The sequence below is a fragment of the Miniopterus natalensis genome, chromosome 18 (assembly GCF_054644295.1).
Source record: "Miniopterus natalensis isolate mMinNat1 chromosome 18, mMinNat1.hap1, whole genome shotgun sequence".
Classification (NCBI taxonomy): Eukaryota; Metazoa; Chordata; class Mammalia; order Chiroptera; family Miniopteridae; genus Miniopterus; species Miniopterus natalensis.
Genome location: NC_142098.1, coordinates 6,044,832 through 6,067,212, shown reverse-complemented (window position 1 = coordinate 6,067,212; position 22,381 = coordinate 6,044,832). Strand labels below are relative to the sequence as shown.

General features: G+C 43.0%; 1 protein-coding gene across 1 annotated transcript; it reads left to right on the top strand.

Annotated features, from left to right (window-relative positions):
- The first annotated feature begins 334 nt into the window (after positions 1–334).
- BRD7 (bromodomain containing 7) lies at positions 335–22,249 on the top strand. Its single transcript, XM_087827118.1, has 17 exons — positions 335–442; positions 801–1,009; positions 3,366–3,495; positions 3,812–3,869; positions 6,495–6,639; positions 9,778–9,888; positions 13,094–13,278; positions 14,184–14,307; positions 14,910–14,985; positions 17,176–17,283; positions 17,612–17,750; positions 18,192–18,303; positions 19,772–19,828; positions 20,773–20,884; positions 21,370–21,513; positions 21,669–21,812; positions 22,072–22,249. Exons 1-17 carry the CDS (start codon positions 394–396, stop codon positions 22,125–22,127), a joined length of 1,959 nt encoding a protein of 652 aa, XP_087683244.1. The 5' UTR covers positions 335–393; the 3' UTR covers positions 22,128–22,249.
- Positions 22,250–22,381: the final 132 nt, after the last annotated feature.

Genomic DNA, 22,381 nt, shown 5'->3' with positions numbered 1-22,381 from the left:
AGACTGACCCGAGAAAGGGAGGTTCGCGGCGAGGACCCGCCCTGGCCACGCCCCCGGCTCGGACTCCGCCCCCGGCCCGCAGGCTGCAGCGCCACCTCCAGCCGCCAGGGGCCGCCACGCGCAGCCGGCCGCACCCTGCGTGCGCGGCGGGCCCTCTTTCCCGCCTCCGCGCTGGCCGCTCGCCGACCCGCCGCCGCTCTCGAGCTCCGGCCGCGTCTCGTTCGCCGTCTCTCCGCGAGGGGTCCGCGCCGCCCGGCGCTCGCCGTCCCCCTGCCTCGCGGCCCAGGGTCTCGCGGGCCCCGCTCCCGCCCTCCGCCCGCCTGGCCCGGACCGGAAGCGGCGGCGCACGGCCTGGGCCTGGCGCGGGGGGCGGGCACCGGGGCCCGGTCGGACATGGGCAAGAAGCACAAGAAGCACAAGTCGGACAAACACCTCTACGAGGGTGAGGAGCGGGCCCCGGTGGGGCGGCGAGCCCGCGGCCGCTCCGGGGCCTTTTCGCGTCGACACCCCCTCGAGCGCCCGAGGCGGGCCGGGGCCGCACCTCCCGCGGGCAGGCCCGAACCCGCGAAGGGGGCGCGGCCCGCTGGACGCGGCGCAGACCCCGGGCGGGCGGAGGCGGCCCCCGGGCCCCGGAGGGTCGCGTAGGGACGGGGGAGGCGGCCCCGAGGGGCCCGGCGGCGTGCGGGGCACCCCTCGGCGAGCGCCCGTCATTCAACAGGTGCTGGGGGAGCCCCTGCGCGCCCAGGCCGCGGGCTCCCCGCGCCCCCCGCCCCTGACCGAGCCTCCCCTTCCCCTCCCAGAGTACGTGGAGAAGCCCTTGAAGCTGGTCCTCAAAGTGGGAGGCAACGAAGTCACCGAGCTCTCCACCGGCAGCTCCGGGCACGACTCGAGCCTCTTCGAAGACAAGAACGATCATGACAAACACAAGGACAGAAAGCGGAAAAAGAGAAAGAAAGGCGAGAAGCAGGTCCCCGGGGAGGAGAAGGGAAGGAAACGCCGGCGCGTGAAGGTAAAGGTGGTTGCGCCGCCTCCTGCTCCCGGTGCAGCCTGTCTCTTCCTCTTGCCCCGCGAGCCGCCGACACGCCTTTAAAGGCCGCCTCGTTTTGACGAGCAGGGCCGAGCAGAAACACGAGGCACCTGCGGGCTTCAGCACTTCCATTTAATTAGGCTCCTGGCTGTGCTCGCGCGTCGGGTGAGTGCGCAGCCGGTGCCCGGGGTCCGGAGCTGCTCCCGGAGCGCCCGTCCCACCTGGGAGAGCCTCAGGCTCCAGGATGCTGTTGGACCGTCCTCGATGGTATATGCTCATTTCAGACGTCAGTGGGATCTGTTGAGATTCACATTTTGTCCCGGAATGAAGACTATAATGCCAAATATTTAACGGGCAGCTTCCATGTTTTAAAACAAAGTTTGAGTCTACTGAAGAGAAAATTTGATTGAGACTTTCAAGGGATATGACACCAGTAATAAAAATAAGTAACTGCCACCTTGGTTTGGAAGCTGGGAGAAGTCGTAATAATTAACTTCACTCCCAAGGATGATCGAGTACAGTTTAACTTCAGCTTATTAATTTCACCTGCTGTGTAAATAAGCCATAATCTATTAACCCATTTATCTTTTAGTAGGCATTGGGTTGTTTCTAATTTTTTACTATTTCAGTGAGTGCTGCAGTAAGTATTCTTGTACATGTCTTGTATACAGTTGACCCTTGAACAACATGGGTTAGGGACGCTGTACACCCCCTACCTTGCAGTCAAAAACTCCTGCATGTAACTTGACTCCCCAGAAACTTAAGTTGTCCCCTGGTACCTAGGAAGGATTGGTTCCAGGACCCCCATGGATACCAAAATCCAAAAATGCTCAAATCCCCTATATAAAAATGTCGTAGATCAATGCGTACATTCGGCTCTCCCCATCCAGGGACTCCCAACTGTGGATCGAAAACAGCATAGGTATTTACTGAAGAAAACCCACATATAAGTGTACCCACGCGGTTCAAACCTGTGTTGTCAAGGCTTAACTGTACTGTGTGAAAAGAAGTTTCTCTGGGGTATAACCCAGGAATAGAAGAACTTAGAATAGAATCTTCAGCCTTACTAGATACTGCTAATTGTTCTGCTAATGGGTGTACCTATGTACTCACCCATCTGCAAGGTATGAGAGCCCCATTTCTCCACATTTTCATCAGAACTTGACATTTACAGACATTTTAGTTTTTGACAGTCAGATGTGCAATGCCTTCTAGTTTTTAAATTTATAATTCCTAGAGTTCTAGGGAGCTTGAGCTAATTTTCATATTTCCTGACATTTCAGGAATTAACCTATGAAATCTTTACCCATTTTCTATTCGGTTATTTGCCTTTTTGCATGAATCTGTAGATGTTCTTTATAGAATCTTTGCTAATACTTTGAATTATTTGTATTTCAAGAATTTGATCTCAGTCGGTAGCTAGCCTTTTAGCTTGTTTACAGGTAAGAAAATGTTTCCCTACTCTTGGGTCATAAAGATTCTTTTATCTGAAGTTTTAAAGCTTTGCTTTGTACATTTAAGTATTTAATGTACCTGGAATTTACTTTTGTGTATAGTATAAAGTAGAGAACTAATTTTATTTTCTTTTTCCATGTAGGTAACTAGTTGTCCCAGCACTAACTACCCTTTGCCCTTGACCTATAATGATGCCAACTCTGTGATATACCCAGACTTGCTATCTATGTGGTCTGTTTCTGGGCTCTGTAATCTGTTCTCTTGGTCTGTTTGTCTATCCCTGTATCTGACCCGCCTTGTCTTAATTACTGTCATTTTATACAAATACTGTGTATCTGATAAGATACTCTTATTCTTTTCCAAAACTGTCCTGACTATTCCTGATTCAATCTTCAAGATAAGTTATACTATTGCCTTGTCAGATTCCATGAACAATCTCATCTTACAGTTTTGATTGGCATTACATTTTATTTATAGATAACTCTGGAGAAAATTGACTGTCTTTCAATTCATGAACATGGTATATTTCCTTTATTTGGATCTTCCACAATGGCCTTTCCATAATATTTCATAATTTTCCCCAAAATGTATTAGATATTTTTTATTAAATTTATTTCTAGGTATGTTATCTTGCTTTTAGGAATAGTATTATTTTTCTAAGTGGTTATTCCTGGCATATAGTGTCAAATCACTTTTTCCCCCCATGAACATGTTATTCTCTCCTTTTCCAGTAGATGGCAGTAAAATACGTTAAGGGTTGTTTTTAGGTTTTTCTTAAGAATTTTCAGTGGCATCTTATTTTTTTGTGCTGAAATTAAAGTAATTTGCTTTAATGGTATTCTGAAATATTTATTTCTAAATTACCTCCCTTTGTTCCATTTAGGAAGATAGAAAGAAGCGAGATCGGGACCGTGTGGAAAATGAGGCAGAAAAAGACCTCCAGTGCCAGGCTCCTGCAAGATTAGACTTGCCTCCTGAGAAGCCTCTCTCGAGCTCTTTAGCCAAACAAGAAGGTTGGAATAACTGTTAACTATCCTGAGTGAGGAGGCTGATACTGTTCTATGGGGCACAGCCAGGGAAAGGAACTGGGTTTTTAGCTTTTAAGTTGAAGTTTAAAAGCTTTTTAATTGAATTTTTTAAGTTTTCTTATTTCTCTGACACATAAGAGCTTTAAATTAGCTTCAGTTTTGAATTCATATTTATTTGTAAAATAAGTGGAATTTCTGTGTGAGATATTTAATGATGGATATGAGATAAGTCACATAGAAAAAAAATAAGCTAAGCAGTCTTCTTTTTTAAAATGCTCTTTTCCATTCTTCTTTGCTTTAGAAGTAGAGCAGACCCCCCTTCAAGAAGCTTTGAATCAACTGATGAGACAATTGCAAAGGTAAGTGGTTTTTCTAGTATTATTGTAACATGGAAATTGAAATGAGAAATATAGTATCCAAAACACTATTCTATTTTGATTATTTAAAGCCACACTTCGTGGCCTAAATCCAATGTACTTGATTTTAAAGTGGATGATAAATATTTTGCCTGGCAATAGAAGCCCTCCAAGAGGCTGACTTTTAGATGTTCTCATTTAGTTTGTTTTAACTGGCAACTTGAAGAGTGTTACATAATACTCTTAATGGCAAATTTTTTCTTAATCTGAAGTAACTCCTGATGTTAAAGCTTTAAGCCAGAAATAAACAATACAGATATTTCCACTTTGTTAATAGATAAAAATACTCTCTGTGTATTTGTGCAATGCTTAAAATGCTGTGAGTTCAGCAATTACTGAGTCTGGAACAGGAGACAGAATACTATAAATAGGATGTGACCCTTTTAAATGCAGAAATTTGTTCTAAAAATTTTAGTATCTAATTAAACCAATGTTCTTGAAAGGGAAAAGAGTAAGGCAGTCTGTATTAAAATATTTATTCTGATACCTCTCTTTTCTCAGAATTTTAGCTTTCAGCTGAAAGACATTTTCATCGTTGGCAGAGGATTCACGGGTGTAGGGCATGCATTCGTATAGTGAACTTTCTTCTCACTGTGTTGTTCTCACATGTCAACCCAGAACACATAAATAACTTTTTAAGATAAAGCCTCTAGTGCTATCTGTATTCAACACCTATTCATCTTTGCAGTTAAGATCATAAGTTGCCTCGCCCCCTTTTTGGCTTTACAGAGTAGTTGATAAATTACATCTCAAGTCTTTACACTTGAATAAATAATTCATTACTTGTTCGAAAAGAGTGGACATTTCAACTCAATTAGAATGTATGACTAGAGTGTTTTGGCTGCCTTTTACTTACTTATTTTTTAAATTATTTTATTTTTTAATTGATTTCAGACAGAGGAAGGGAGAGAGAGAAACATCGATCTGTTGCCTCACACATTTCCCAAACAGGGATTGAACCTACAACCTGGGTGTGTGCCCTGACCAGGAACCGAACCCACCACCTTTTGGGACAATGCTCCAACCAACTAAGCCACATCCACCAGGGCTGGCTGCCTTTTAATTTTCTTGTAAGACTAGAATATAGATTAAAGATGACACCTTAAAAGAAATCTACTTAAGTCGGACTCTCTTAGTTTGAGGATGTTCACGTCGCTTGGGACAGTTTAGGGATTACAGTCCGGAGCAACATATTTTTGAATAGCTGTCGTGATTGGATGAGTCTTCATCCTTGTGGCTCAGCACTAATGCTGATAAAGAATATAAGTGATCAGGTTAGGAATGTAGTTTTTGGTCAGACCAGGTGGGGCTCTGTATTAAAATGACTCTTCTTAGGGGGTATAGATAATTTTCTGAAGAGGTCCTCCACATATGACTCACAGTAATTGCTGTGGACAGCACACATGTAGTTTACATGTAAGTTCTAGACCGGATGTTTTTGCTTCTTCTTGTGTTTCAGTTTTATTGCTTGGGCATCGTGCTGGGAAGAACAAGGGCAGATTCACATAGACCTGGTTCAGATTTTAACTCTTTTATCAGACTTATGACCTAGAACAAATGATTTGACCTCTAAGTCTCAGTGTCCTCATCTCTAAGTGAAGATACCACTTGATGGCTTTTGTGAGGATTAGCTATAAAATACGTCCAGTATCTACCACTGGGCCTGGCACATGGTAAATACATTTTAAAAGTTGCTGCTGCTATTATTTTTTAAGCCATTTTTTTATTGTCATGATGATTTGGAGTAAGAAATCTTTAGTATGCCCAATTTCCAGAGGAAAAAAATCACTCTGATGACTTAAATATATAAAACAGTGGTTTTCAGCCCTATCAGTTCTAGAGATACCAATGCCAAATGTTCCAGTGCGAGTACCAATCCTTAACCCTAGAAATACCAATGCCTGGATCCACCCTCCTTCCTCAAGAGATTCTGATGCCATGGGTCTAAGGTAAACCTCCCCCATCCCACTGGAATTGTTATAAAGCTCCTCCAATGGTTCTTACGCACAAAGTTGCGAACCTGTGATAGAAAGCACTGTTTCTCAAGTTTGGGGGTATTATGAGGACCTTTTTAATGTCAATTTTTTGAGTACCCCCTCTACACACACACGTGCTGGAAATCATATCCATCAATTCAGAAAAATATATGCTCACAGGGATGCAGTAATTGTGTGGCCCATCCAGAGGTCACGCCTATAGTTAGAAACCTTGTGGAAGATTGTGTGTGTACATTCATAGTTACTGTTTCTGCCTTTTCCCGTGGTTGATAAAAACACGTAATACTAAATTCCCAGAGGTCAAGATGTTGGTCGGTTAGGCTAGGTTTTTATTTTGTTTCCTTTTTCCCTGTGTAGGAGGTGTTAGTGATTAGTTTAGGCTGCATATTTTAGAAGATTCTCTGTTTAAGAGTGCAGTTGTCTTATATAATATCTCACTCCTTCGATTCTCAGGGGAAAACATGTTAGCACATTACAGATTCTTTCTACATCTGATGGGTTTTCTGACTTCTCCTAGACCAGCAGATTTGTTTATAGTAGAAATAAAATTGCCTTTTTTATATCTTCACAGAAAAGACCCAAGTGCTTTCTTTTCATTTCCTGTGACTGATTTTATTGCTCCCGGCTACTCCATGATCATTAAACACCCAATGGATTTTAGTACTATGAAAGAAAAGATCAAGAACAATGACTACCAGTCCATAGAAGAGCTGAAGGTAACTATAGCTGTTTGTGTTGTGACTGGACAAAGAGCTATGATGCAATGTAACATCTTTTATTCATTTAAGAGTCAAGCTCTTGGATCCTATACATACAAAATCTTGGTGGAAACATGCATGTCTGGTATTCAGAATCTTTCTAATTGAGCTTTTGTTTTGCAAGGAATTAAGTTTACTTTAATATCCAAAAATCTTTGTATATTTTTGCCTTTGAAAACATTTTTGAGCTTGGAGATACAAAACCAAATGAAATAAGCCATCACTGTCTTTTATTATTTTGGCAGTTTTAATAAAATTTGGAACTTCATATGTTCTACAGTATATTTTCTGAACCTTTAAAATGAGAAGGTACTTGATTTTTTTATTTTTTATTTTAATGTTTTTTTATTGATTTTAGAGAGAGGGGAAGGGAGAAGTATAGTGAGATAGAAACATCGATGAGAAAGAGACATCAATCCGCTGCCTTCCACACTGGGGATGGAGCCCACAACTCGGGCATTTGCCCCGACCTGGAATCGAACCGGTGACCTGTTGCTTGGCTCATGGGTTGACTCTCAGCCACTGAGCCATGCAGGCCGGGAAGTACTTGATTTTTAATTTCAGATCAATATAGGTAAAATTGATATTCTAATGAAATTGAATTAGAGTAGTTTATTTTCCTAGACATCTAAGGTGTATTTTCTAAAATAGAGAATAAATTGGCTGGTCCAGAAATATTAAATAGAGGTTTAATTTCATTTTCTACTTTGATGAAAGTCAGTTGCTCTCTGAGATAGATCACTTTGGCATTTGGTATTTGTTGAGCATATTTCCTTCAACTTTAAAAGGAAGGTAATTAAAAACTTGCAAGTAAGGAACCTACAAGCCACCAAGGTGATGTGCATGCCTAATGTTACAGTTGCAGTGTTCTCTGTCTTTACATAGTCTTGGTATACGTTGATTTGAGAGGCGATACTTTTCTTTTTAATCTTCCACGGAAAAGGATCCACGTGTTCTTTAAATTGGCTTTACACGAAACCACCACAAACTAAATTGGTTTAGATGTCCTGTTTTACCTCTATTTTTTCTGCATAAACATCGTAGTGTTCACCTGACCTAAAGGCTGGACCCTAATCAGTTACAAAAGGAAAATAAGACGGTAAACTGCATCCTTATGTGCTCCTTTTTTAATCCACATGTCAGTCAGCTGAGGTTTATGAATAACACCAGCATTCAATTGTCTTTATCAATTTGAATGTGTAGATAATATTCCAGTACTCTGAAAAACTGGAATTGCATTCTCATGTATTCAGAGAACTGGAAACTTTTCCCAACTTTTCATCTGGTGAAAATTAGACTAGAACTGTTTCAGGATATTTCCTACTTTATTATTGCTTAATGGAAAAAAATCTTAACAGTTTTGTTTTTTCTTTTTGTGACCAGTTTTCCTCTGATCTTTGTCTTGTGATGACAGGAGAGAGAAGCATGCCCCTGAGTGTCTCTGAGCACGTGGTTGAGGCATATCATGGAAATGAACAAGTATTTTTAACTCTTTGGAGTTTTCTACATTACTACATTTTTTTCTGTAACTCAAGTAATACTAGCTTATCCAGCTCATTCAGTTCAAGATTTTTTTAATTATGTGAAAAGTATGCAGAAAGGTCATTCAGCTTTTCAGATGACCAAGTGCCATTACACAAAAGTCCAGTAAAGCCTAGCACATGACAGTGTATTAAGATCCATGGAATCCACAAATGGCCTTAGCTGATCAGACCTGTGCTCAGGAGAATAATCCAGTACTCTTGCCAGTTATAGGCCCAGTGGTCATTTAGTACGAATAATAGTCATCTTGTGTCTCTCCTCACCTACCTCGCTTTCCGTCAAATACATATTTAATAATTCTTAATGAAATGGAAGCTTTTCAGACTATGTACCAAGGGTACTTAACCTGGGGTCCTTTGGGAAGCCACGAATGAGCCCCTAGGGGCACCAGGAACCTGCTAAAATTACATGAAAAAGTCTGTGTTCAAGTGTGTGCGTGTGTGTGCGCGCACACAGGCTTGTGGAATGAGTGGGTCTATAGCTTTCATCACATTCTCAGAGGTGCAGGACCCAGCAAAATCCTGACTGGTTAGAGACTTGACCAGGGACTGAGGTCCAAATAAACCTCATCCACTTTGAATTTAATACCAATTTACTGTAACCCTTGAGTCAGTCTTCTTAAGTGCTGTTAAACAGTGCCCAGTCTACCTGTTTTCCTTCCATTTAACTGTTTTCAGCTGTCATCACTAATTATTAAATAGTGGGGTTTGGAGGAGTTAGGTTTAGGGGAAGGGACATCAGATTTTTTGTTTGTTTTGGTTTTTATCATTTTAGCTTAATAAGGCCTTGGTGTAATCACTCTCACATTTATACAGTGTAAAAATTACTTAAACATGAAAATGTGCTGTGGAATTGCATTCTCCAGCACATTTGTATCTTTGAAATTTTAACCAAAAGTACGGTTTTGGTAATTTGGCTCCTCCGTTTACATGTTTCAGCTCTTTGAGGTTGTATTGTTTATTTCACCTTGGCATGATTTTGCAACATTCTGTAAACTATGTTTAGCTTATAATAGCACCCAAACAGGTAAAAGAAAATTAGTGTAAACATTGTAACATTTTTGCTCAGTTCATTTGGATTTAGTAGGAAATATTGTGATAATTTAGCCCTGTTCCCAGTTTTCAGTCAAGATCTGAAATAAAACATTTAATTCATAAAAAAATGGATACTTAAGGTGTGTTTTGAAGAGTAATATTTTTAATTAAATTAACAACTCAGTTAAGATTATTCTATTAAATATATGATAGAAGTATTTTCTAATTTTATGTGCAATAAGATTTAAATTTTCATCTTGGTATTGGAAGTTTATATAGTTATGAATATTTAAGAATTTGGAAAAGAATGTAGTAGGATATTTAAATTAATTTAGCAGTATTTGTTTTGTTTGTGAGTCTTAAAACTTAATAAATTGCTATTAGTGTTGTTTAGTAAACAGTGGAAGCAGAAGGTAGGGTTTTTTGTTTTTAATTTTTTGAAGACCTGTATGATTTCAAATTGGAAAAGAAGGATACTTTGTTTTGTTTTAATGCATTTTCCCCCTTAATCTCTCTGCAGGACAACTTCAAACTTATGTGTACTAATGCTATGATTTACAACAAACCAGAGACCATTTACTATAAAGCTGCAAAGAAACTGTTACACTCAGGAATGAAAATTCTTAGCCAGGTAAAGAAAATTCTTTTTCATAAGTAATAATTATTATAAAATTTCTCTGCCTTTGTTTTTGGTCATAGTAATACATATCCAGTTCGGTACTGGTTTTATTGTATAGGCAGGTCATATTAAAGTTGAAATACTCAGTGAAAACATTTTAATATAAAGAAGAAAATTAAAGCAGGAAGATTCTTGTTTGGAATTGATTCAAATAAATATTCGTATTCACTTGTAATTATTTATACGAGGCTCTTGAATTGATACTCACCAGATAGACCTATACTTTCTGTGAAAGAAACACCAACCTGAATTCCAGGGTAAGGCTGATAAGGTGAGTTATGAGACCTTTTAGGAGGAAGCTCTCTTAACCCTTTGTAGGGATGGGATCTGATGTTCTGGTGAAGCACGGGAAATCCTAGTAGAAAGAAAGAAAACACACAAATGAGCAGTAACTTGGAACTGTCTCATAGCCACCTTTGACAGGAGCAGTCCCTCCCGTGAAGGGTAGGCACCAGTGCCTAATGAGGCTTTCGAGGTGGGAAAAATGCACACAGAGGCACAGACACGCCATCAAACTGCATGACTGAGACAGCTTAAACATTACAGATTCCAGAGAGATGCTGTAGACAGTGACAGGAAATTATGTGGGTGTCATTTGGGAGCGAAGGCTGACTACAGACCTTGAAGGGTAAATTGAGGTGATCGCTATGGGAGAAAAGGAGAGCTCCTGGGATAAGTCACATCATGGAAGTTTCACTCACAGCTCTGAGTGGGATGGGAAATTAACAGACACTCCTTACCACAGCAGGAGTCAGAAGGTGAGTCTAGTGTAGGCTCTTTCCCAGTAACTTGTGGACCTCGGGCAGGACATCAACCACTGCAGCAGGAGAGGGTTTTTGACCTGTGCCCTCTGAGATCGTTGCTAGCAGTAACTGCTGTCATAAGACGAGACCTGGCATCGAGGAGATTGTGACAGAGCAGGAGAGGGGTTTTGCAAAGAAATGAGTAGGTATAGGACAGCAAGGAGGAGAAAAGCCACAATTAAGAGCTTGAGCTCAGACCCAGAGGAGTTACAGGACACTAGGGATGAGTCATAGATGCACATGGTTTTCCAGCTTTGATGGTGCTCATCTGTGTCCATTTTACATTACAGAATTGCCGTGGTGTGCACATGTCTGAGTGTCTGTGCGGGCTCTGAAAGATTCTTGGATCCACTTAACAAGGGAAAGAAAAACATTTGAATTGACAATTATTCTTGCACTCCTAATATTTAGACATCAGTTACCATCCTTTCCTAAAAACTTGGGAAACTGTGATGTAACTCAGTTACCCATCTTCGGCAAAATTTGCAGAGGAAAGGGGAATGTAAAATGTTTACCCCAGTCTTGGCAGAAAGGCTCAGAACCAAGCCATGTTCCAGATTTAAAAACCTGCAGATGCTTATTGTTACCGCATTTGAAGGAAAGTACTTCTGGCAGTTGCAGCCTTTGGTCACTCCAGACTATGTACATGAATGTCTAGGGGAAAGTTTAATTCGCAGGGATAGCATATCCAAAGTAAGTTTATCAACTTTGATTTACCACTATTGCCATTCATCATCATTTACCGTCTTTAAATAATGTAGTTAATATAATATGAGAAAGATTTCAGTATCCCTTGGATTTTACCTGGGGGTGGGGTGGCTGGGGCACAGAAAATACAGTTTCTTCTCCACTTTCCCTTCCCTCTGTTATCTTCCTTTTTCTCAGACCTCTTCCTGTTGAGGAGCCCTACCCATCCTGTGTTATAGCTTCCTGTTGACTATTCTCTCCACCCTAGATGGGAGGGATCCTCAAAACAGTGATTTTTACATGTTTAAATTTAGACCTGAGTTAACTCCTCACAGAGCAGTGCTCCCAGGAGAGCCCAATACACCCTTCCACAAATGGTGTCTGTCTTTTACAAGATCATTGTTTTGAATGTTCATTGTAAAGATTGTAGAGCAGTCTTTCTCTATTTTTTCAGTTACACACAAATAATGGCAATTAATAGACATGTTATTTTTATAAAGAATGGGCGTATGTAGAATAACTTTTCATCACCTACATAAACATGAGGATGCTGCATTATAGTAAAAACAGTATTATTTGTAGCACAATGGCTTTGGAATCCAATTAATCAGGGTTCAAGTCCTGGCTCTGCCATTGCACTGCTGTACAGCCTGTTCCTCTCTAGATAATAAATTAACAAGGTTTTTTATTTTCTCCTCTACTCACATCTTCATCTACAATAAAATATGTTTATAGTTTTAAGATTACTTTAAAATAAAAGTTCAGTAAGAATAATAGGTCCATGTTCCTGAGGCTCTCACAGCCTGCACTGCTAGTCCAGTCATGGGCAACAAGGGGCCTGGTCCTAGTCCCTGGTTCTGTGACCTTAGATGAGTCACTTAGCATTTCTGGACATTGTTCTTATTTGAATGACCTCTGGCCCTTTCTAGTTCCTAGTTTCTATTATTCTGCAAAAGCCTTCCCTGCTGTTGCTACGCATCCCTAAGGAGACTGCCCTCCATGTTTTATGCTGTGACAAGGTTCAGAGGCAGAGGCGTTACTAGGAACAGATCTGCCTCCAGAAACCTCAAGCCCTTAACCACAGCAAAAACTTTACAGCATATCAGTGCGGTGGAAAATTAAGCAGATGTCACCAAGCAGAAACAAGGTTTCTTTGGTGAGAACCATTACATGCTCTGGGAAGGCAGTTGTGCTAGGCACCTTCCCTTCTCGGGCATGTTTCCCCAGGGTCGCCAGTGGCCATCCTGTGATGCAGTGTAGGGAGACCACATGTTCATGTGCTGTAGGTCTAAAATACCTGATAATTCTTAAAATTCAGACGATAAGCCATTCTGTTAAATAAAAAGTTCTAACATGCTATTAAACCAAACTTGACTTTCTAAATTTAGTACTGCGAAGAATGCCTAGTCTTTATTCACACGTTCGCTTCTGTGAACTTTCTGATGATGCAAAAAAATTGTAAAGCCACCTCGTAGGTTAGAAGTTAAGTTGTCTGAGTCAAAGGATAGACTTCACTGTCCTGGTGCCTGAATGTAATGCTCTTGGTGTATTTACATTTCATCTTCCCAAGTCAGTCACAAGATGAGCATAAGCCCTTGTGAGAAGAATGCTGCACTACTTTAAAAGTTAACGACAAGCATACAGTAAGAATATCCTTGAATTTTTAGGAGAGAATCCAGAGCCTGAAGCAGAGCATAGACTTCATGGCAGATCTGCAGAAGAGTCGAAAGCAGAAGGACGGCACAGACGCCTCGCAGAGCGGGGAGGACAGCGGCTGCTGGCCCACGGAAAAGGACGACACCGGCGAGATGGAAGCGCAAGCCTTCAAGAGTCCCAGCAAGGAAAACAGGAAGTAAGGATCGCAGGATACGGTTCCGCTGTCTTTTGCAAGCTATCAGGGGGAGACCGATGCACTGCCTACCTTGGGAAGGCCAGTTCCAGGCTGCCCGTGGCTAGTTGGTTTTGGCATAAAAGTCCTCTTCTCAAGCACCATGTGGAGTTATCCAGGCACAGTTGAGAAAGCGGCTTTGAGTGCCTATTCTTATGAAACTAGTTTTAAAACCACTAGGTTCTCTTTAGGGACTCGTTGTCAGTGAGTTTGGGTAAGTAGAAGTACATGTTGAGGGGATGGTGTGTATTCATTACCGCATGCCATAAAGGAGTTGAGACAGTAGCTAAGCCTAAGCAGGGCTAAAGCTACTTCCTGAATAGGCGGCTGTCACTGAGAGGGGTGTGTGTGTGTCCACTAGACGGCAGCCTGTGGGGTGGTGACTTCCCACTGGCCCCATCAGGCAGCAGCCAGCAGGGCTGGCCCCATGCACACCTCTGGCGACCAGCCCTGAAGCCCAGCACCTCACTGTTGACTCCGGAAAAGGGTTTTAATTAGCAGTTTGGGGTTTCTGCTGTCACAATGCAACAAAAGTAAACTTGTGACAAGTTTCTGTTCTGTTTCTAAGATTTATATATTTTAAATGCATATTTATTATGAAAAATCAAACTTTAAAATGTCACTCTTCCTTCAAAATATATTCTTGGTAGAATTCATTTTTGTGACTGTACTGAGGAACATGTTCAAGGTACATAACACTGGACCCAAAGGGAGGAAGGGAGCTGACATACGGGTTTGCCTTTGTCTGCTCACTCGGGGCCTCCCCAGGCGTTCATTAGGGAACAGAGTCTAGCTGATGATAACGCGTCACCATCTCAGCTGCTTTCATATTTGGAATTAGTTTCAATGTTTCACCTTACCTTTTTCAGGAAAGACAAAGATGTGCTTGACGATAAAGTGAAGAGCCAGAATTTAGAAAGAGAGCAGGAGCAGCTTGACCGCATCGTGAAGGAGTCCGGAGGGAAGCTGACCCGGCGGCTGGTTAATAGTCAGGTGCCGGAGCTTTTCCTATCTCCTCAGTACCCACTGACCCAGTGGTCTGAATGGTCCTTAAATTCTGTGTACTTTTAACCCACATCTGCATTAGAGCTCCTCAGCACAACACTCAGATCAGAAAAATTAATATTTGTCAATTACATGATTAATCTTGCCCTCTTCTATTGGATTTTCAGTGTGTTCTAAAATTGGAAAATGAATGACATACTTTATTTTAAGCTTAACAAGAAAATATGGATACTCTGGTCTTTTGAAATCATACTGTTTAGCATTCTGGTTTTAAAACCAAATGGAGTAATATGTGACTTTGGGCAGGTCTCCCCCTCTCCTGGTCTTCAGTGTCCTCCTTTTTAAGCAGAGGCGGCAGAACTAGGGGGCCTTAGCACCCACATAGTGGTTTCAGATCCTGAGATTTTCCTAACCATCATCTGTTTAGCCCGTCAGCGCCTGTGTATAGGAAACAGGTGTGAAAGTCAGTATCTGAGTGTAATGTGATAGCTACCTGTAATGTAAGTTTGACTAGAGTAAAGCTTTCTAGTGTGATACATATGATATACATAAAACCATTTGTGCTGTCTGAATACTTTGCGTCATTGCAGTGTGAATTTGAGAGAAGAAAACCAGACGGAACGACGACGCTGGGACTTCTGCACCCTGTGGATCCAGTTGTAGGAGGTGGGTTCTCAGAATCAGACTGCACACAAGCTTGCTGTTTGTCAGAGCAGTGTAACCTGTGGTAACATTATAAAGCAGCAAGCCTGAATATTGATCAGTCTGGCTGTATCAGTATGTACAAAGAACTTGGGTAGACATCATGTATTTCATGTTAACAGCTAGCCTAACTTCTCTTCATCCTAAAATAGTACTATATAGATAACACAAAGCCCTAGATATCAGACCCACTATTAACAAAGCCAAAAAATGAGACAGTAATTTCTAGCCCTGCTCTTTAGAGACTGGTCTGTATGCTCAGTTATTTCTCCAGGATCTCAGAACCCTCAGGTTGTGACATCATAAACTCAGCTGACTGTATGTTGCTATCATAGTGACGGAGTAGCACACACCTAACAGCATGGTCTTTCACAGGTCGGTGGAAAGTTTATGAAGTTCGAGAATCTCTGTTTCATAACTTCAGTCATATTTTTATTTTCTCAGATGATATTTTATTGGAAATAGTATAGGAGATATTTTTAAATTTGATGTAAAAATAGGAACTTCTTGTCATTCATCTGAGGGGAAATAATCTTGTAATGAGCAAATGTGAGAATGTTCATTTATTTTATAAATACCCATTTCACAATTCCATTATGAGAGAGGTAATTGGGGATACCAAAGTGAGTAACAATAGAAATTGTATACTTCAGGAAATATTCTCTAATGTTTATTGTTTACTGTGGACAAGGCACTGTCTTAGGAGCTGGGAGTGGGGTGGGTGAATAGTAGGGAACAGAACAGAGAGACCAGTTCCTTCCCCTTTGCTCTGGGGCAGGGAAAGGATGGGCCAACAAGTTTACATGTAGAGGTGGCAGCTTTTCTTCCGTGAGTCAGCACCAAAAAGGGACGGAGCAGCTGTGTGGCATAGAGCAGAAGGTGCCTCCCTGGTGTCTCAGGGTCAGAGAGGCTTCCTTAGCCAGGTGATGTTTAGGTTGATCCCAGAATGGTAAGGGAGTGGGGACCACAGGTAAGGAAACCTTGAAGCAGGGGGCCTGACGCACTTGAAGACGAGCCTGTTGGTGCTAGCATGCATTCCGTTCAGGAAATGTTCCAGGACACCTTCACGCAGAAGAAGAGACACCAGTTTCAAAGCAAAGCTCATTTTCTACTTTCACGTGAACTTTTATGGTAGGAATTTATATGGTGTTGAGCCAAAGAAACTGCCACTGGGTCGAGAACATTGCTCTTTCTAGTATAGCTGTAGTGAAACCTCAGTATTTGGAGATGCAGCTGACTTGATTTAGGTGACACCGTGAGATCTGCCCCTTCCTTTCTTTGTAGCCAAGGGTCTGGTCTCTGCCCCTGGTCGGGTCTCCTGGTTTTCCAGTCCCTATAGACATTAGCAAACTGGCCAAAGCTGACCTGGCTCCTAACGCTCCCAGCAGCTCCCCCAGGGCCAGCTTACTGGTGTAAGTGGAAAATGCCCTCTTCTCACTTTCATCTCCCTGGTGGAGGCGCCAGTACCCCCTAGGACACCAACTCAGGGCTGCTTCCTGAGAGGGAGAGATGTGCTGTAGATGGTCAGTGTCTCACGTATGTTGTCACACTGACCAGCTTTAGCAGTAGCTGCTACCGCTGGGCCATTTTGGTACAAAAAACCAGAACTCTCAACCCAGGAGAGCGAGCTCGGCCTCTCTGGGCGTGGCCAGAGGCCACACCTTCTCCGACACCATCCCCTCAGTCCTCAGCTTAGTTCAGATCCTCACTGTCCTCGGGCTTGCTCCTGGTTTAGAGGTCCTCTTTAAAGGCTATTCCGCACTGTATATATTCCTTCTGAGTGTTAGGAGTTGTCTTTAATCAGGTAGTTTCCCTTAGTCTTTTATTGATGTTTTCTCCTGGTTTACTTCCATCATAACCTTAAAAGGTCCAACTTTTCAATCTTCTTTTGAAGCAGAATGCAGCATGATTATGGAGGATTCCAGGAAGCAGTAGGGAGTAATGAGAAGGACTAGGTTTGTGTCCTGGCCACATGCCTGCCTTTCTAAGCTCAGGTTCTATGTTAAAAATGGGGATGGTAAGCACTCCCCGCCTCCTTGCAGTCACATAGATGGCATGAAGCTGCGTGTGCCACGCTGTGCAGAGCTCCACTCAGCTCACTGCCACTCGAGCTGCCTCCGTGGCGCCCGTCTTACTGCGCCCGTCTTATTCTAGAGCCCGGCTACTGCCCTGTGAGGCTGGGCATGACCACTGGGCGGCTTCAGTCTGGAGTGAATACCCTGCAGGGCTTCAGGGAAGACAAAAGGAACAAAGTGACTCCAGGTAAGGCTCCACCAGGACAATTTCCATTTGCTGCTTCGTTCACTGACTTGCTGGTGGTTTTTCGATTTTAATGAGCTATTAACTTCGGAAGACCTGGAAAGTCAGGTATTAGTGTTCAAAATAAGTTTCATTCTTATCTCCTCTCCCCTTTGTGGGGGCAAATTCACCTGAGCTGCTACTTCATAAGCATCTGTTTGGGAGAAATGTCTACCTTAGGTTTGTGTACCAGTGGAAGTAGCCAAGTTAGAGGGGAATAGTGCTCACTAAAGCAGAAAATAGACCGCTACAAATAAAGCATAGTATTGAAGTGCTGAATCTTCATCAACAGTATTGTACTTGAATTATGGGCCCTACGGTTCTTATGCACCACACTATGACTCCACGTTTGCCAATATCAGCAAGGACGATTCTGATCTCATCTATTCCACCTACGGGGAAGATGACTCTGATGTTCCCAGCGATTTCAGGTGAGTCACCAGCTCATCAGTATTGTGAGTGCCACGTTTTTCTAAAGTGTTGATCTACAGACGTGTTATCTAAAGGGTGTGGTTCAGACATGAGGCGGACTGAGAGGCTTAGTACCTGTGGAAGTCATGAGGTAGATAAAATCACCCCGGGAGGAGCATGGAACTTTACCAGCTGAGCCCTGGACCCTCCATCACTGAGCTCATTTTTCTTTGACAGTTTCCCCAGCATTTCACTTCACTGTATTGATATTGTTTCATTCTGTCATGATGATGAATGTATCGCTGCAAATACGTAAATACAGTGTTGTACCTAGGTAGGAAGTTTGACATTGTGGTGTATAGATGAAGGGCATCTGATAGAAACAGTTGGCTGTGATAGGAAGGTTGAGCCCGTGGAGATGATTTATATGGCAGTGACTTTCCCAACACGCTCTCTTTCAGCATCCATGAGTTTTTGGCCACATGCCAAGATTATCCATACGTCATGGCAGATAGTTTACTGGATGTTCTAACTAAAGGAGGGCATTCTAGAACCCTGCAAGAGTTGGAGACGGTAAGAATGCTAAAGAAACAGAGTAATTTGTTATTGGTGCTCAAGCATTAGTCATGTGGTGTTATGAAACCATGGGCTTAACCAGTGTGACGGCTGAACTCCATTCCCCTGAGAAGACAGCCCGGCCCGGGTGGAGCCCACGGGTGGAGGACAATGAACGGAAATGGATAATGTGGGTACCAGGATCCAAGGGCAGAGGACTGTCATCATCTGATCCTGGGCCTGCAGGAGTCAGAAGTGGGGTGAGCAACTCCGGGGCCCTGAACCCTGACAGGGAAGTCCTGCTTGCTGGCTGCAAGCTGAGCTGACTGAAATGCTAGGGAATTCCTTTTCTTTATTCCACAGTAATAACATGGTGGAACCTCAGGCTACGAAGGAAGCGGCTTCCTTGTTGCCGTCTTTTACTAACACTTGTAAACTGCCTTCAGTTCCGTTGGACAGAGCTCATGATCTGGGACAATTTAAAGATTTGGCCAAAGATTAGAACCAGAAAATGTTCCTTCTGGTGTAGAGGGGAGTTGATCTCCAGAATGTCCTTGTCACCATAGTCATGGGAACCTGGATCTCTTGGGGGTCATGACTTCCTGGTGGCTATGGCTGGAGTTGCCTTGTCCTCTGCCCTCCTCGTACCTGTGGGCCCGTCGGGGTGACCTGTCAGTGAATCTGAGTCAGCTCCTTGGGTTCTGAGAGCTGCTGTGCAGTCTGAACACCAACCCAGACGGTCACGTTCACATCAGGACAGTGTTTTTACTGTGCCCTTCCCGTCTGTTAACAGTCTTGAACTAAAATTGAAAAGCGCTCATTTGGCTCATGTGGCAATGTTCTGATTTACAGTTTCTCTGCCCTTGGACCTAAGTTATTATTCTCAGAATATATTTTAGAAAATAAGAAAAAAGTTATATATAAGGATATATTGTTTATAACTTTTAAAAATTGAGAATTGGTTAAATAAATCACAATACAGCCTTTCAGAAAAGGGTGACGTCTTTGTTGGTTTGTGTACGTGCGTTATCTCAGGCCTAGGGCTGTGGGCAGCCGCACGTCCTCTGTAGCATTTGAGTGTTTCACAGCAGCCCTCTTCTGTCTGAGAGCATCGCCTCTGTTAGCACAGGACAGTCCCTAGAGGTCCTCCTCCTTTCTCATCGGAGACTGACCTGCTGTTGAAAACAGACTCTATTCAGGTACTTATGCTGCTCACCAGACACCTTCTTGAACATGTGCAGCTTTGGGATCAGGCATAGAATTGCCCATCGTGAAGTCACTAGTAGTAGATATTCCTGGCTCACAGTATGCTCTCAAAATGCTAGTAATTGTATATAATTCTTTCTTGGTTTAAAAAGTTATATTCCCGTAATCCATATTCTTGTTCCTTTTCTCTTGCCATGAAACTCTGGCTATTTTTCTGTTTCCTTAATCTTTGCCTTTCTCTATACATTGTAATAAAAGATTCTTTTTCTTTATTCTACAGTCACTGCCTGAAGATGAAGGCCAGACCAGGACACTCGACACAGTGAAGGAAATTGAGGTGGTCATATTCTTTATAAAAAATACTTAAATGGAGAATAAACTAAAAGACCCAAACAGTAAAGCTAAAGCTTTGTTTGAAAAGAGAAACTTTAGCCCTTTAACTGCGGGGACAGAAACCTGAAGATGTGAGATCAAGTAAAGACAGACACAGGTGTAGGTTGTGTTTGCACATGTCCTTTTCAGGGACAGGAGCCCAGAGTCATGTGCTTGGCGAGGGGCAAGAATGAAACAAATCTTAGGAATGGGGAAGACAGGGCTGCGAGGGCCAGTAGTGGCGGGCCACTTTGGATACTGACAGCTTTTCCACCACACCCTTTAGCCCGTGTGTCAGTAGAGAAACCGGGTGTTCGGATTGTTTGAGCTTCGTGTGTAATACCACAGCCTTACTGGAGCCATTAACTTTGGTTACTTATCTGATTTGACCTAGTCCTAAAAAGCAGGTTATAGAAACAAGTTATATGATTCCAGAATTCAAATGCCACCCTTTTTGGATTTATTTCTCCCATGTGATACTGACAGCCTGGCTTTGGGGCCTGGAGGAGACCCAGGAAGTCTCTGTGTACAAGGTCTCCTACAGGAGCGTAGGTGACCAGGCTGGGGGGGCTGACATGGCCTGTGAGCTGTGGGACAGGAGGCCTGGTCACAGTGACTGAAAGCTCTTCACAGCCTCAGCAGTCCTAGGCTATTGTCAGTCTTATATTTTGAGTTGCTGGCATGTGAAACAAATGATGCAGATTGTATAAAACACTCCATTGCCTTAGCGAGGATGGATTTATGGACACTTGCCAGGCTTTGGGAATGACATTTTTATACACATCAAATTATAACTGCAAAGTGAGCAGGTGGGATAACTGGGCTATAAACAGGCCATCTCACTGGTTTCTCATTCTAGCACTATCAGGGCTTAGCAAGCTCGACTCACTCTTTCCTTTTCCCAAGCAGGTTACAGAAATAGAGCCAGCGGGGCGTTTAGACTCCAGTGGTCAGGACAGGCTCACAGCCCTGGAAGCGGTAGCAAACTTTGGTGCTCCCATCCAAGTTTTTGACTCCGAAGGTGAGTGTCTCCAGGGGGTTTTGATGGGAGCTCTACCTGATAACGGCCATCAAGACTGACTGTCCCCTTAGTGCAGATAATGGAGCCATTCACCACTGACCAGGCTTCAGGGGCAGTACAGCACAGCATGCCTGTGGTGGGGTCTCACTGAGGGGGCTAAACAGTAAATCCCAAAGCATGGGACTCAGTTTACCACTCAAGATGAAACACCAGGATGTGTTTGGGTTTTTTTAATGCTCACCCTAGGATACTTTTCCATTGTTTTTCCAAGAGAGTGGAAGTGGGAGAAAGAAACAAACATCGATGTGAGAGACACATTGACTGGTTGCCTCCCGCTCACACCCCTACTGGGGCTGGGGATCGAGCCTGCAGCTGGGGACGTGCCCTTGGTTGTAATCGAACCTGGGACCCTTCAGTCCACAGGCCAATGCTCTAAGCACTGAGCCAAACCGACCAGGTGTAATGTGTTCTTTGTCTCACCACAGAAGCTGAGGTGTTCCAGAGAAAACTGGACGAGACCACCAGATTGCTCCGGGAGCTCCAGGAAGCCCAGAACGAGCGCCTGAGCACCAGGCCCCCTCCCAACATGGTCTGTCTCCTGGGCCCCTCGTACAGAGAGATACATCTCGGTAGGTTGCACCTCTGGCGCGAGGAGGGCTCAGAGTGACACTGAGTGTCGAGAAGGTGGACACTTCAATCTTTATACTTCTGTACTTGTTCTTTTAACTTTTATCTAAAGAAACCACATTTCAGTACCTAGAATATTTTGATTTTCTTTTTCTAGCTGAACAGGTGACCAATAACCTTAAAGAACTTGCACAGCAAGTAACTCCGGGTGATGTCGTCAGCACTTATGGGGTTCGGAAAGCGATGGGCATTTCCATCCCCCACCCCAGTGTGGAAAGCAGCCTGGTGGATCTCACAGAAGGTGCGTGCCCCTGTTGAGGGCAACGGCCTTTGACAGGGTTTACCTTTGCATGTTTAGTGTGTGAACTACTTCTAGTTCTTTCCATGTCTCTACAGAATTGAAGGTTTTACACATTTGCAAAAAGAGCTACAGTGATCACAATAACGCACATAGCTTTAACCTGTACCTGTAAGGAAGGGCTGACAGCACTTCCCCTTCTGGACACTACCTTTCCACCGAAAGGGGAAAAAATGCTAAAGGAAGTATTTTTTTCTTTCAGATTTTGAAGAAGCTAAAAAGATTGATGTTGCTGAGTGTGAACCCGATGGGAGTTGAGGCTAACTGGTATTTGATTATATATTATGTACATATTTTTTCATTCTTAGTTTGGAAATGCTTTTCAGAAGATATTAAATATTTGTAAATTGTGTTTTTAATTAAACTTTGGAACAATTAAACTTTGGACTGGCCTTCTGTTGCATACCAAAGCTGACCCTGGGACTACGAACTGGGCGATACATATCAGCTCAGTGCCTATTTCATGACCATCCATTAAAGGAAACAAGTCCTCCAAATAACTGAAATCCCTC